Genomic DNA, 13,240 nt, shown 5'->3' on the forward strand with positions numbered 1-13,240 from the left:
GAGAGCATCGGCTGCGCTGCCCGCCTGCTCAGCAGAGTCTTCTCGTCGTTCACCGCACCGACGCACGCCCGCCGCGCCCGTCCAGCACGAGAGCCCTCATCAACGCGTCGCACCTGTCGCTCAGCACCAATCGCCAACGGCACGAGACGAGCATGGAGGACGCGCAAAAGGTCCTTAAGACCACGTTCGGCTTCTCGAGCTTCCGCGGCGTCCAGGCCAAGGTGAGCCGCTCCCCTCCCCCCTCCTCGTCCAGCCAGCAGGTGGGGCCGCCGCCAGGTCGAGTAAAGCTGAACCCTCCCTCCCTGTGCAGGTCATCGAGCGGCTCCTCGTCGACAAGAAGAACGCCCTGTGCCTCATGCCCACCGGCGGCGGCAAGTCGCTGTGCTTCCAGGTTCCGGCGCTGGTGCGTCTCCCCCCCTTTCCCTCGAGCGTCTCTCTGTGCGACTCGCAGCGCACGCAAAGCTAACCCAGCCTGTTCACAGTGCCTCGACGGACTCACCCTGGTCGTGTCGCCGTTGATCGCCCTCATGAAGGACCAGGTCGACGTCCTGCGCGCCAAAGGCGTCGCCGCCGCCTCGATGGACTCGAGCCTGTCGATGGAGGAGAGCATGGCCGTCAAGCGCGACCTGCGCGAGGGCAAGCTCAAGATCCTCTACGTCGCGCCCGAGCGCCTCAACAACGAGCTGTTCGTGTCCATGATCTCTGAGCAAAAGGTTGCCCTGCTCGCCGTCGAGTACGTCCCCTCTCTCGTTTTCTCTCACAACGACGCATCGACTGACGGTCTACCTTGCAGCGAGTCTCATTGCGTCAGTCAGTGGGGGCCTTCATTCCGAGCCGAGTACCTCAAGGTCGCGAGGTTCGCCGTCGAGATTGCTGCAGAGCGCGTCCTGTGCCTTACGGCGACGGCGACGCCCACGGTCGTCAAGGAGATCTGCGACGCCGACGACGGCTTCGACATCGACCTCGAGCACGGCGTCTTCTCGACGGGCGCCTACCGACCCAAGTGCGTCCTCTTTCCCCTCTCCTCTGCGGCCTGAGCGCGAGCCTCAAAACTGACCCCCTCTTGGCCTCACCCTCGCAGCCTGTCGCTCCTCATCAAGCCGTGCGCCAACTACCGCTCCAAGGTCTCGGTCCTCGCGCCGTTCCTCCGCACTCGCGGCAAGGGCGCCGCCATCGTCTACGTCACGGTCCAGAAGACGGCCGACGAGCTCGCGAGGGAGCTCAAGGAGTCGTACCAGATCGACACGAGGTCCTACCACGCCGGCATGGCCGCCGACAAGCGCAAGGAGGTCCAGGACTGGTTCATCGGCGGCTGCGGCGTCGTCGTCGCCACCATCGCGTGCGTCCCGCTCTCCCTCCTCGAGAACTTGCTTTCCCCTCCCTCTCCCTCTCCTACTCTCTGCCTCCTCTCCTCGAGAACCTCACTGACGCCTCGGCCTGTACAGGTTCGGCATGGGCATCGACAAGGCCAACATCCGCCAAGTCGTCCACTTTACGATGCCAAAGACGCTCGAGAACTACAGCCAGGAGGTTGGCCGGGCCGGGCGCGACGGCCTCCCCTCGACGTGCCTCATGCTCCCGAGTTCGGCCGACATGCCGATCCTCGAGTCGTTCGCGCGCGCCAACACGCCGTCGCGCAAGTCGGTCAAGGAGTGGCTCGACGTCGTCTTCCTGTCGACGATCGAGGCCGACGGCACCATGTCGGCCAACCCGTACGAGCAGAGTCAGACGTTCGACATCGGCGTGCGTCCTCTCTCTCTCTTCCCTCTCGCCCTCTCTCCTCGACATCCTCGTCGTCCTCGTCATCCTCGCCCGCCTCTCTCTCTTTCTCGCCAGAGGTCCTGACGAGCCTTCCCTTGCGCAGAAGAACACGCTATCGCTCCTGTACGCGCTCCTCGAGCTGCAGCAGGGCCTCCTTCGGTGCGTCGAGCCCGCCCTCGCCGTCAAAAGGTCCCTCGCACTGACTCGCCCGCTCGACCCACACAGAGCTACGACGCCCTTCTATTCGTCGTACCAGCTCAAGCCCTCGTCGAGCAACCCGTCGGCCTTCAAGACCAAGGTCGAGAACGACGAGTCGCCCGAGGCCGTCGCCATTCGCGCGCACTGGAAGAAGGGCCCAACCTGGCACACGGTCGACGTCGTCCCGGCCGCCGAGGACAGCAACATTCCGCGTGCCGACCTCGTCCGCTGCATCTCGAGGTGGGAGCTCCACGGGCTCTGCGAGGTCAAGGTCGCCGGCGTGCGCAACCGGTACCACGTCACGGGCACGCTCCCCGAGCTCGACGAGGACATCGACGAGCTCGCCGACAAGCTGTACAAGCAGCTGTACGACCGCGAGGAGGCCGACGTCAAGCGCCTGAGGAACGTCGTTGATTTTGTCCGCGGCGGCAAGTGTGCGTCGTTCAGCTTCCCTCTCTCGTTCTCTCTCTTCCAGAGTATCTAGATCCTGACCCTGTCACACGCAGGCTACGCGCAGGAGCTCGCCGAGTACTTTGGCGACCCGACCTCGGTCCCGAACGGCACGTGCGGGAACTGCTCGGTGCGTCCTCCCTTTCTCGTCTTCCTCGCCCTTGATGGCGACCGAGCGAGCCTCGTCGTCGTCGGCTCGACTTTGTCCCTCTCGAACCTCGCTCACCTCGAGCCCCTCCTCGCAACCGCAGTTCTGCACGACCAAGGCCAAGATCCCGTTCGAGCCGCGCTACGACGCGCCCTTCACGGACAAGCAGATCGCGTTCGTCATGGGCGTGTGCGGCGTGCGCGACGACCCGCGCTTCCTCGCGCGCCTCGCGTTCGGCGTCTCGAGCCCGAGGATCACGGCGCTCGGCCTGTCCAAGGTGGGCTCGCGCACGTTCCTCTCCTCCCTCGCCCGCTCTCCTCCCCGCCAACGTCGTCCAGGCACTGACACCGAGACCTTTCTCTCTCGCTCCGCAGCACGACGTTTACGGTTGCTGCGACACGGCCGACTTCAGCAAGCTCCTCGAGCGCTTCGAAGCCGAGTGCGCCTCGCAGGGCTTCAAGAACCGCTCGGTCCTCGCGCCGCCGAAGCAGAGCGCGACGGGCGCAGGCTCGACGGGCAAGGCGGCGGCGCCGGCCAAGCGGGGTGCGGCGGCGGGAGGAGGTGCGGCAGGAGGAGCGAAGAAGGCGAGGAAGTGAGGAAAAGGGAGGGACGAGGATCTCTCGATCGACACGTGCGCCCGCTTGTTGTGTACCTCTACGTGCAACTGCAAAACTCTCTAGTCGACGTCTACAAGCTCGGGCGAGGAAGAGAGAGAGAGAGGGGACGAGGAAGAGCAGCTGGATCACCACATCGAGTGAGGCTGGCCGGGCGTGCTCGCCTGCCCACCCGGCGTCGGCGCATGATGCCCGTGGTAGCTCGCGCCGTCGCCGAGGAACGAGCCGGCGTCGAGCATGGTGAAAAATGCTTCTCCTCCTCCTCCCCCTCGACCGTACGCGCCATGAGGCGGACCCGCTCCCGGCCCGCCGCCGTACGGCCCGTCGACCGCCGACCCGAACGCGCCGCCCGCCTCGCCACCGCCGCCCGACCACCCGCCGAGGTTGCTCAAGAGCGACTCGAACGCGTCCTGCGTCAGGCTCGTGTCCGACACGTGCGAGTGCGGCGACGTCGCGTCGTGCGTCGAGGCCGAGGCGGCGCCGTGCAGCGCCGCGCCGTGAGGGTAGGCCGGAGCCGAGGACGTTGCGGCGAAGTACGGAAAGGGCGAGAGGGTCGAGTGCGGCGGCGGCGGCGGTGGCGCTTGCCCGTGCTGAGGAGGAAGAGGAGGGGCATGATGAGGAGGGTGATGCTGCGGCGCAAAGGCGCCGAGGCTCGACGGCGCGCCGAGCGACGTGCGGCTGTCCGAGATGGACACGACGCGCTTGACCGGGCTCGCGCTCGCGCTCGAGCGGTCGTGCGCCCCGCCGCCGCCGCCGCCGCTGTTGCCGTTGCTGTTGCCGAGCTCGGCCGCCTTGCGCTTGTGCGGCCGGCGGTGGCGCTGCTCCTCGGCGAGGAGCGTCGTCAAGAGCTGGATCCCGCGCGACGCGATCTGGCTGTTGCCCTCGTCCGACAGGACGCGCAGCTCGTCGAGGACCGACTGGACCTCGCGGCGCTTGTGGACGAGGTCCGGGTCGGCCGACGACGACTGGAAGATGTCGAGGATGACGACGACGGCGGCCGAGATCGAGTGGTACGGGACCTGTAGAGGCGGGCGCACGTCTGAGTAAGCTCGTGGACCTTGCGAGGAGAGAGAGAGAGGGAGACTGAGAGGGAGAGAGCGGCGACTCACGGTCCACAGGTGCTGGAACGGGAGCTTTGAGCCCTTGACGAGCTCCTGGATGATCGAGCGCGCCGCCTCGATGGCCGCCTTGCGCGAGAAGGCGTACCTCGAGTCGCGGAACGAGCGCCCGAGGAAGACGCGGTGGCACATCAAGAGCTTGTCTGCGAGCGAGAGGTCGAGGCAAGTCAGGCTCGGGCTCGTCAGGGAAGGAGACGAGAGGGGAGAAAGAGGGGACGGACGCGAGACGCTCATGATCCACCAGTGCAGCATCCACCGGACCCACGGCGGCTGCGCCTCGATGGCCCTGTCGTCGGCGCGCAAGAAGGCCGGGCCCGTCTCGATGATGTCGCGGATCTCGCGGTCGACGTCGAGGAGCAGGTCGTACGACAGGTGGTCGCCGGCGCCGGCGCCGTTGGCGCGGTCGGGCCTCGCGGTCGCGGCCGAGTTGACGTCGTCGAAGAAGCGGCGGATGCACGACGCGACCTTGTGCGCGACGAGGACCTTGCTGACGCACGTCGCCTCGTCCTGCGGGCGGTTGACGGCGTTGCCCGACGACAGGTCCTCGTCGTGGCAGTTGAGCGGGAGCGGCGTGGTAAAGTGCGACGGCGAGATGCTGTACGACCGCCGAAAGGGGACGCTGAGCCAGTCCTGCGTGATCGCGAAAGGGTCAGTCGTCGTCGCCGAGGAGTGAATGGGAGAGAGGGAGAGAGTGGGAGGGAGGGAGAGAGGGAGAGGGAGAGAGGGAGGGGGAGCGGGAGAGGGAGCGAGGGAGCGGGAGATAGCGAGAAAGATGGGGAGAGAGATGGGGAAAGAGAGAGAGAGGGGCAGAGAGACGGGAACGTACCTCTGTCGCGAGCGCGTACCACAGCCTCTTGCCGACCTCGCGCTGGACCAAGCCCTTGACGCCCTCGTCGCTCTTGGGGTCGACGCCGGCCGCCCGCCTCTTGCGGTCCCACTCGTCGTCGGGCCCGAACCGCGACAGGTGCAAGTGCTGCGCGATGCGAATCCCGCACGCGAGGAGCGTCGCAATCAGGTCCGACCCGCCGACGTCCTGGCACGAGATGACGAGGATGACGATCGTCTGGACGGCAAACACGCTGTGCTGCGCGAGGAACTGGCCGCGGTGGAGCGCGTCGACCGAGGCGTCGAACCACAGCTTGGGCAGGACGCGCACGTCGTCGGCAGTGAGGCCGCACGCGCGCGCGTCGTCGGGCGCCATGTGCTTGACGCCGACGCACAGGACGGCAAAGTACAGCGCGAGCCACGCCTGGTTGACCTTGTCGGCGCGGTGGGCGCCCCACGAGTCAAACTCGGCGCACTCGGCGAGGAACTGGCCTGCGTGGACGGCGCCGTGCTGCCACCCGACGCGCTCGAGCGAGTACTGGAGGATGGCGGCGGCCGTCGGCGACGGCGGGAGGACGCTCGCCTGCGAGGGAGGCGGCACCGCCGACGCGGAACCTGCGGCGCCGGGAGCGAGCGCGTGCTGCTGCTGCAGCTGCTCGAGGTCGTCGAGCGACGACGCCTGCGGCGGCCCGATCGACGCCCCCTGCCCGCCCATCGCCGCCGCGTGCACCGCCTGCCCGCCCGCCTCGCCTCCTGCCCCTCCCCCGAGCTCCCCAGCCCCCTCGTCCTCGCCCTCGACCCCCGGCCGCCTCAGCTCGGCGCGGCTCACATGGGCCGACTGGCCGTCGCGCCCGAGCGCGAGGTACTCGAGCGTGACGGCCGCCTCGACCTCGCCGTCGTCCTCCTCGGTGACGCCGCCGCCGCCGCCGCCGCCGCCGTCGCCGCCGTCGCCGTCGCCGCTCGACGAGTGCCGGCGGTACAGCGCGCGGCGCTCGTGCCGCTGCCCGTCGTCGTACGGCGCCTGCGCCTGCGCCTGCGGATGAGGCGGATGACGCGGCGGGAGGGCGTAGGACGGCGAGGGCCCAGGAGCGGGTGCGGGACCGGGCGCAGGCGCAGGCGCGTAGGGGTGCGCGGAACGAGGAGGAGGGGGAGGAGGAGGGCCGGCGTGCGAGCTGCCCGAGGCTGTCGGTCCCGAGGACGGGTACGCGTCGACGGGGGGCGGCGGGTACGCCACGTGGTGCTGCGGGTGGTGGTGCGTCGAGGCCGGGTACGCGTCGTGCTGCGCCGCGTAGATGTCGTGCGGCGCCGGGCCGGCGGCGGCGGCGGCGGCGGCGGACGACGACGAGGGCGCGTAGCCGTCTGCGGCGGCGGTGGTGGCGCCCGAGGCCGACGACGACGCCGCCGCGCCGCCATGGTGATGCGGCTGGTGCAGCGCCGTCATGTCGACCGCCCAGCTCGGCTGCCCACTCGGGTCGAGCACGTCCGGGCGGGGCACGAAGGCGGCGACGACGCGCTCGAGGTGAAACAAGCGCTGTCGGACGACGTTGACGTTGCGCTGGATGGCCTCGAACTCTTGCGCGGTCGCGAACCGGGGCTCGGAGGGCGGCGCGGCGGGCTCGAGCGACGCCGACGAGGCGTACGGGTGCGGGTGCGGGAGCGACGAGAGGGACGGGTCGGGGCCGTCGGGTCCGAAGCCGATCTTGTCGTCCTGGTCGAGGCGGCACAGGTGGACCTTGTTGCGCTTGATGCACTGTAGCGCGTGGGAGAGGGTGAGTCCCACGTTAAGGTGCGAGGGGGGAGAGAGAGAGAGAGCGGTGCGGACCTGGTTGCAGCCAGGGACCACACGGTCGCAGCGGATCTTGCGCCTCGTACACTCGGTGCACTGTCGTCGCGGGGGTCAGTGTCGCGCGAACCAGCGAGGAGAGAGAAGGGACGAGGGGCAGGACGGACCGACCACGAAGGGCGCTGCGATTTCTTGCCCTGCTTGCCCGCCGCGCTCGATGCCGCAGGCGACGTCGGCTCGCTCTTGGCCGCGTCGAGCGCGAGGTGGTGCTGCATGGCGCGGCCACGGGTGAGAGAGAGAGGGCGGACGGCGGCCCTCGAGGAGGCGGCGGGCTCGCGAGGCGGGCGCAGTAGCGGTGGTGCAGTGGGTCGGTGCTCGGGAGGTGCAGCAGGTGCGCAAGCGGGCTCGTCCAGCAAGTGGGGAGGTGAGGCGCGAGAGGGTGCGCCTTCGTCCTCCTCGCGGCGACGGATCCGACTGAGACCTCGGCCGGCCTGCTTTCCTCTCGTCTTGGTCCAGCTTGCGCACATTCAGGCGACGCAGGAAGGTATCAGGAACATGATGCGCCAACAGCCGCAGCGCCCGCAGCCGTGCTCGATTTTCCACCAGCACTGCTTCTCGAGCGGCGGCTCGAATGGACGCACAGTCTGCAGCGAATCCCCACAGCCGCCTCCTCTCTCTCACGCTCGAACTCGTCGAGACGTCGTGTCCGTTTGCGGCGGGCGAGCGGCTACAGCTTCGCCCTCCCTCCCTCGCGCTCTCGCGCCCGCTCCCCCTCCTCCTCGCGCCGCAGCTCCTCCCTGATCCTCCGCGCCAGCTCGGCGCCCTCTGCGTCGTCGAGCTCCTCGCGGCCCAGCAGCCGGCGGAACGAGGGCGGGGTCGTTGGCGCGGCGGGCGCCGTCGAGGAGGAGGAGGAGGAGGAGAAGGACGACGAGGGAGAGAGGGTCGGTGCGGGCACGAGGTGGATGTGGGCGTGCGGGACGACTTGGGCGTAGCCTTGCTGTGGGCGCGTACGGGCGGGCGTGTCAGTGCTACTCTGCTCGTCGGCACCGAGGTAGGCAGTCGAGCGAGAGAGGGCCAGGGCGAGCGCCGACGCACGTTCGATACGAGGTTATGATCCGGCTGGCCGGTCGCTGCGAGCAGGCGAGTCGAGACGCAGTCAGTATCGCGCAGGCGACTCGAGGGAGACCCAGGCAAACTTAGGGGACGCACCTCGACACAGGGCGCGGCACAGCCGGGGGAGGACGCGCCCGAGGTGGGCCGCGAGGTCGTCGGGGAGGTGCGGGCTGCGAGCGAGCGGGGCGCACGAGGGTCAGTCACATCTCTCTGCGTCGCTCGAGAGAGAGGAGGGAGGAAAGGAGGCGCACATGCGCTCGTAGTGTCGCCGAGGGACGAGGAGGAGGTGGCCGGGCCGGATGGGGAGGATGTCTGTGAGGGGTCAGTGGCGGCGTTGGGAGGAGCTGGCTTGGCTGAGCGCACCGAGGAAGGCGAGGACGTGCTCGTCGTCGTAGACCCGTTGACCACGAGGCAAGCATCCGTGAGCGTTGCTCGGAGGCGAGGAGAAGCAGGAGGACGACGAGCGCACCAAATGCGCCGGTTCTTGCCCAGACGCAATCATGCAGAATCCGCAGTCGGGTTCTGGTGCGCCAGAGCGTCGTGCGGGGCCTGCGTTGCGGTCATCGCGGTCGAGGTCGGGGAGGAGTGGGGGCGGCGGCGACGAAGAGCGACGAGGGCTCGCGGCGAGGGCGCGTTTCGCAAAGCTGTCGAGCAGGTGCGAGGTCATTGCGTGTGGACCGCAGGCAGCTGTGCCTGTCCAGTGGAGCGAGAGGGAGAGAGGAGGAAGGAGGAGAGCCGACGCGACGTCCTCCTCCTCCTCGCTCAACCTCATCAGCTGCTATGCGCCAACGGCTACAGGCAAGAGCTGCTCCTGTTCCATTCTCGACTAATGTACCGCAACACCCGACCCAGGCTGTCGAATCCCCGCCGAGGTGCGCCCCCTCCTCGACCTCCTCGTCCTCCTCGCTGGCATCTCGAACTCACCAACCCTTGCCCGCCCGCAGCCCGCCCGTCGACCGGAACCGCCTGAGCAAGCGCACCATCGCCCTCGTCCTCCTGTGCCTCCAGAACGCCTCGGTCTCGCTCCTCACCCGCCTCAGCCGCACCTCGACCCGCCCACCGGGCGCTCCCCTGTACGAGCCCGCCGTCGCCGTCTTTACCGCAGAGTGCATCAAGTGCGCAGTGTCGCTCTCGATGCTCGCGCGGCAGCGGCAACGTGCGGCGCTGCCGAACGGCAAAGGCGAGGGTAAGCGCGGGCGCGGGCCCAAGTCGGGCCTGGTCGCGCACGCACTGGGCGCCGTGCACGACCTCGTCGCCCACCAGAAGGCCGAGATGCTCAAGCTCGCCGTACCTGCGGCCCTCTACGCCCTCCAGAACACGCTCCTCGTGCGTCGCCTCGCCCCGCTCTCGGTCCAGGCGTCCCGTTCCTGACCCTCTCCCTTTGGCGCGCGCGCGCAGTACACGGCCTTGTCCAACCTCGACGCGGCGACGTACCAGACGACCTATCAGGTGCGTCCTCTTCCTCCCTCTCGAGTCTCCCACGCACTGACTGACACCCTCGTTCGACCCACCCGCAGCTCAAGCTCCTCACGACGGCCCTCTTCTCGATCCTCTTTTTCCGGCGCTCGCTCTCTCGGCTCCGGTGGGCCGCCCTCGTCCTCCTCACAGCGGGCGTCGCCATCGTCCAGCTCGAGTCGACCGACATGGCGGCGGGCACGGCGCGACTCGCCGGCACGGCCGACGACGGCCAGGACCGCCGCAAGGGGTTCGCGGCCATCTTGGCCGCGTGCGTGAGCAGTGGATTGGCGGGAGCGTGGTTCGAGTGGGTGCTCAAGTCGCCGGCGGCGTCACCGTCCCCTTCCTCTGCCCTCCCTCGTCCCCCTCCTCCTCCTCGCGACGCCCCCTCCTCGCCCGACAAAGCCCCACCCTCACCCCCTCTCGCCCTGCGCGCCAACTCTCCCACCCTCTGGGCGCGCAACCTCCAGCTCTCGGTCCCGTCCCTCTGCTTCTCGCTCGTCGGCGTCGCCCTGTGTGCGCCCGTGTCGCGCGCGTGGGCCAAGGGCGGGCTAGGCGCGGCGGCGACGGCGGCGCAGGGCTTGTGGGCGCCGTTCGATGCGCTCGTTTGGGGGGTCGTGCTCAACCAGGCGCTGGGGGGGTTGCTCGTCGCCATGGTGCGTCCCTCGCTCTCTCTCTCTCGCGGCCGAGAGGTCCCTCAGGCTGCGACTGATGCCCTGTCGTGCCGCCACAGGTCGTCCGGTTCGCCGACAGCGTCGCCAAGGGGTTCGCGACGTCGATCGCCATCGTCTGTGCGTCCCTCGCTCGCTCCTTTCCTCCTTTCCTCCTGCCTAGCCATCCTCGCCTCGCCCATCCTCTCCCCTTCTCTCGCCCTCTCCCCCTCTCTCTCCCCCTCTCCCTCCCACGCCCCCCAACCCCGCCCTAACCCGCCCCACCCCTCGTCCTCGCCCCCTCCCTCGCGCGCAGTATCCACCCTCGCCTCGGCCGCCCTCTTCAGCCTCGTGCCCGGGCCCCAGTTCCTCCTCGGCGCAGGACTCGTCATCGCGTCGACTGTGCTGTACTCGTTGGACAAGGACTGAGGGCGCTGCGAGGGGGCGAGGGACGAGGGACGAGGGCAGGAGGGAGGAGGTGGGAGGAGGTTGTAACGTCGCTCGTCGTTTTTTGCCCTTCTCGAGCGAGAGGCTCTCGCTCTTGCGGTCGCAGAGAGAGGCTGTCGCACGTCTCGAGAGACGACCAGGTGGAGAGAGCGCGAGAAGCTGAGGGACGTTTGGAGCTCGAGAGGAGGAATGAGTAGAGCTCTCGCAGCGACGAGGCCCGAGCGAGGAGACAACCCGTCGTCGTTACACGCTCGCTCTCGCCCTCGCCATCGCTCGCTCATCGACGCTCGACATGTCCCGCACGTCGCCGCCGGCCTTGCGCTGCGCTCGTCCCGCCGCTCCTCGTCCTCGCTGCTCCTCGCCGCTCGTCGCTCGCCGTCGCCGCTCGCCGTCGCCGCTCGCCGCCCTCCTCCCGATGTTGCGGCTCGTCGCGCCGGCTCGCCACGCCCGTCGCACCCGCCGACGAGCGCCGCCCTCGTCGCCGCCAGCCGATCGTCGTCGCGGCCCGCCGCCGCTCGCGCCGCCGCTCACGCGCGGTCCATGAGGTAGCGCTCGTGCAACCTCGCCGTCGCGTGCGCGAGCTCGTGCAGGCCCGGCGCGTCATCGACCTCGTCGAGCCAGTCGGCGCGGCGGCGGGCCCAGTCGAGCGTGTTGACGAGCTGGCTGTGCGCGCGACGGGCGACGGCGAGCGTGTTGGCCGGGCTGCCGCCGACCCTGCCCGTGGCCTTGAGCTGTGGGACCGACAAGGGGCTCTGCTCGACGACGAGATGTACGCCGGCGGCATCGAGGAGGCGCAGGACCTTCTTGCTCGCCTTGACGAGCGGGCTGGCTCGGAACGCGAGCGTGATGGTGCGCACTGGCGCGCCCTTGAACGGCACCTCGTCGATGTCGAGCGGAAACTCGATACATGCCCTTTTGTGCGTCATCTTGAAGTGCTCGAGGGCGCCGAGGTTGAGATGGTCGAACACGGGGGGACACGAGGTGGCCTCCACGATGAGCGACTTGAGAGTCGGCAGGAGCGGGCGCGGGAGAGGCTCGAGCTCGTCGTCGAACGGAGATTCGACGACGCCGTAGTAGATCGCGAGGCGAGTGACCGACGGCGCGAGGTAGTGGGCGAGCGCGAGGTTCTTGTGGTCGTCGCCGTGAGTACCGCGGAGGACGAGCGAAAGGACCGTCGGGAACGGCGGGCACCGCCGCAGGTCGTCGTAGTTTTGCAGGTACAGGTTGCTGACCTCGAGCTCGACGAGGCCGACTAGGCTGCGCACGGCGCACTCGAGCTCGACGTCGGGCTCCGAGGGCCATTCCGGGTCGACCCAGTGCAGCTTGCGCAGGCGAGCTCCGTCGACGCAGACGAGCGTCTTCAGCAATGAGGACTGGCCTATGACGTCCACCTCGAGCGACTTGACCTTGCCGAGCGCGTGCCGCATCGACGACTTGAGCGCCAAGAAGTCCTCGGGCAACTCGACCTCGTCGTGACACGCGATGCAGTCACGCACGACCTCGTAGCCGAGCTTGACCGACGTCAGGTTGGGCAGTTTGCGAAGCGCACACGCGAGAGGGGCGATGTGCGCGTCGTAGACCGTGTCGACGTCGACGTGGCGGACGAAAGCCCCGAGGGGCTCACCGAGGACCTCGAGGCGGAAGTACAAGGTGCTTGTCTGCTTGGCCGTGATGCTCTGCAAGGTGAGAGGAGCTCGATGTCAGGGGCGCTGTGCGAGAGAGGACAAGGGGCGAGGGAGGACGCACCTGGTACAGGATGGGGACGGCGGCTGTGCGGGAACGACGGTCCACTTGCGCGAGAGCCCGGATGCCGCGACCATGCCAATAGCTCCATGTGCCGCCCGTCACGTCGACGTGTTTGCCCGGCTTGTTGCTAGTCGGCGAATCGGCTCGCGGCACAGGGGACGCGGCGAAGGCCAGGTCTTGCTCGTGGACGAGCTCGGCGACTCGGCTCAGGAGCTCGACAGGCAACGACTGGTACGACGGGGCCATCTCGTGCGGCGGTAGGCGAGGGTGCGCGAGTGGACGAGGCGGGAGGAAGTTGGGGGGAGGGCGGACGAGGGGGAGCGCGGACGGGGCGACTTGGCGGTGGCGGTGGACCTGGAGGCGGTGCTTGCAGTGCTCTAGAGCAGCTGTAAGGCTCGAGCTGGTTGGTGGAGGGTGATAAAGAGGAGCGAAGAGGCCCCGACCTCGTCGACGCTGATGAGGAGGCGCCGGCTTTCGTTCTCGCCGTGTCGGCTCCCTGGCTGCTTCGGGTGAGCTTGACAGGCCTTTCGAGTACATCATGCACCGAGGTAGCCCCAGCTCCGAGCCCAGAGACCGAGAAGAAGCCAGCGAAGCGGGACTTGGCGCTGTGGGCGACGACGACGACGGCGAGCGACGGCGAGCGAGTCAAGCTGCGCTCGACGTAGAGGCTTTCCCGAGCAAATAGCGAGTTCCTCGTCGCTCTTGCTCTAGCGCTCTCGTCGAGTCGAGGCGAACGACGGCGGGCGAGCAGAGAGACGGGAAGTCGAGGAACTCCCTCCTCCCTCGTTGCGAACGCGCCCTCGTCTACAGCGCCGACTGGCCCAGCTGCGCCCCTCTCGCACCCTCCTCGCTCGCTCACACCGCTCGACCCTCGTCGCCGCCGACCGCTGCCGCTCGTCGGCGCGTCTCGACCGTCCCGCTCGACGCTGCCG

At 68.8% G+C, this 13,240-nt stretch overlaps 4 protein-coding genes across 4 annotated transcripts; 2 read left to right on the forward strand and 2 right to left on the reverse strand.

Moving 5' to 3' along the window:
* Positions 1-152: 152 nt before the first annotated feature.
* RHOBADRAFT_40156 (uncharacterized protein) lies at positions 153-3,153 on the forward strand (the record flags this gene model as incomplete). Its single annotated transcript, XM_018413689.1, has 11 exons — positions 153-221; positions 311-407; positions 430-737; positions 849-1,003; positions 1,082-1,339; positions 1,446-1,743; positions 1,865-1,920; positions 1,987-2,393; positions 2,466-2,539; positions 2,661-2,834; positions 2,932-3,153. 11 exons carry the CDS (start codon positions 153-155, stop codon positions 3,151-3,153), a joined length of 2,118 nt encoding a protein of 705 aa, XP_018267861.1.
* Positions 3,119-8,677, reverse strand: RHOBADRAFT_56427 (uncharacterized protein; the record flags this gene model as incomplete). The annotated part of the gene is made up of 11 exons (XM_018418338.1): positions 3,119-4,190; positions 4,281-4,432; positions 4,511-4,919; positions 5,116-6,864; positions 6,937-6,996; positions 7,065-7,166; positions 7,853-7,894; positions 7,993-8,027; positions 8,107-8,180; positions 8,262-8,322; positions 8,374-8,677. 11 exons carry the CDS (start codon positions 8,675-8,677, stop codon positions 3,300-3,302), a joined length of 3,879 nt encoding a protein of 1,292 aa, XP_018267862.1. The 3' UTR covers positions 3,119-3,299.
* Positions 8,678-8,790: 113 nt separating this feature from the next.
* On the forward strand, positions 8,791-10,544 carry RHOBADRAFT_47518 (uncharacterized protein; the record flags this gene model as incomplete). The annotated part of the gene is made up of 6 exons (XM_018414997.1): positions 8,791-8,882; positions 8,955-9,336; positions 9,409-9,459; positions 9,528-10,121; positions 10,199-10,256; positions 10,432-10,544. 6 exons carry the CDS (start codon positions 8,791-8,793, stop codon positions 10,542-10,544), a joined length of 1,290 nt encoding a protein of 429 aa, XP_018267863.1.
* A 545-nt stretch (positions 10,545-11,089) lies between these two features.
* Positions 11,090-12,554, reverse strand: RHOBADRAFT_56428 (uncharacterized protein; the record flags this gene model as incomplete). The annotated part of the gene is made up of 2 exons (XM_018418339.1): positions 11,090-12,238; positions 12,309-12,554. 2 exons carry the CDS (start codon positions 12,552-12,554, stop codon positions 11,090-11,092), a joined length of 1,395 nt encoding a protein of 464 aa, XP_018267864.1.
* Positions 12,555-13,240: the final 686 nt, after the last annotated feature.

Source organism: Rhodotorula graminis, assembly GCF_001329695.1.
Source record: "Rhodotorula graminis WP1 unplaced genomic scaffold RHOBAscaffold_19, whole genome shotgun sequence".
Lineage (NCBI taxonomy): Eukaryota > Fungi > Basidiomycota > Microbotryomycetes > Sporidiobolales > Sporidiobolaceae > Rhodotorula > Rhodotorula graminis.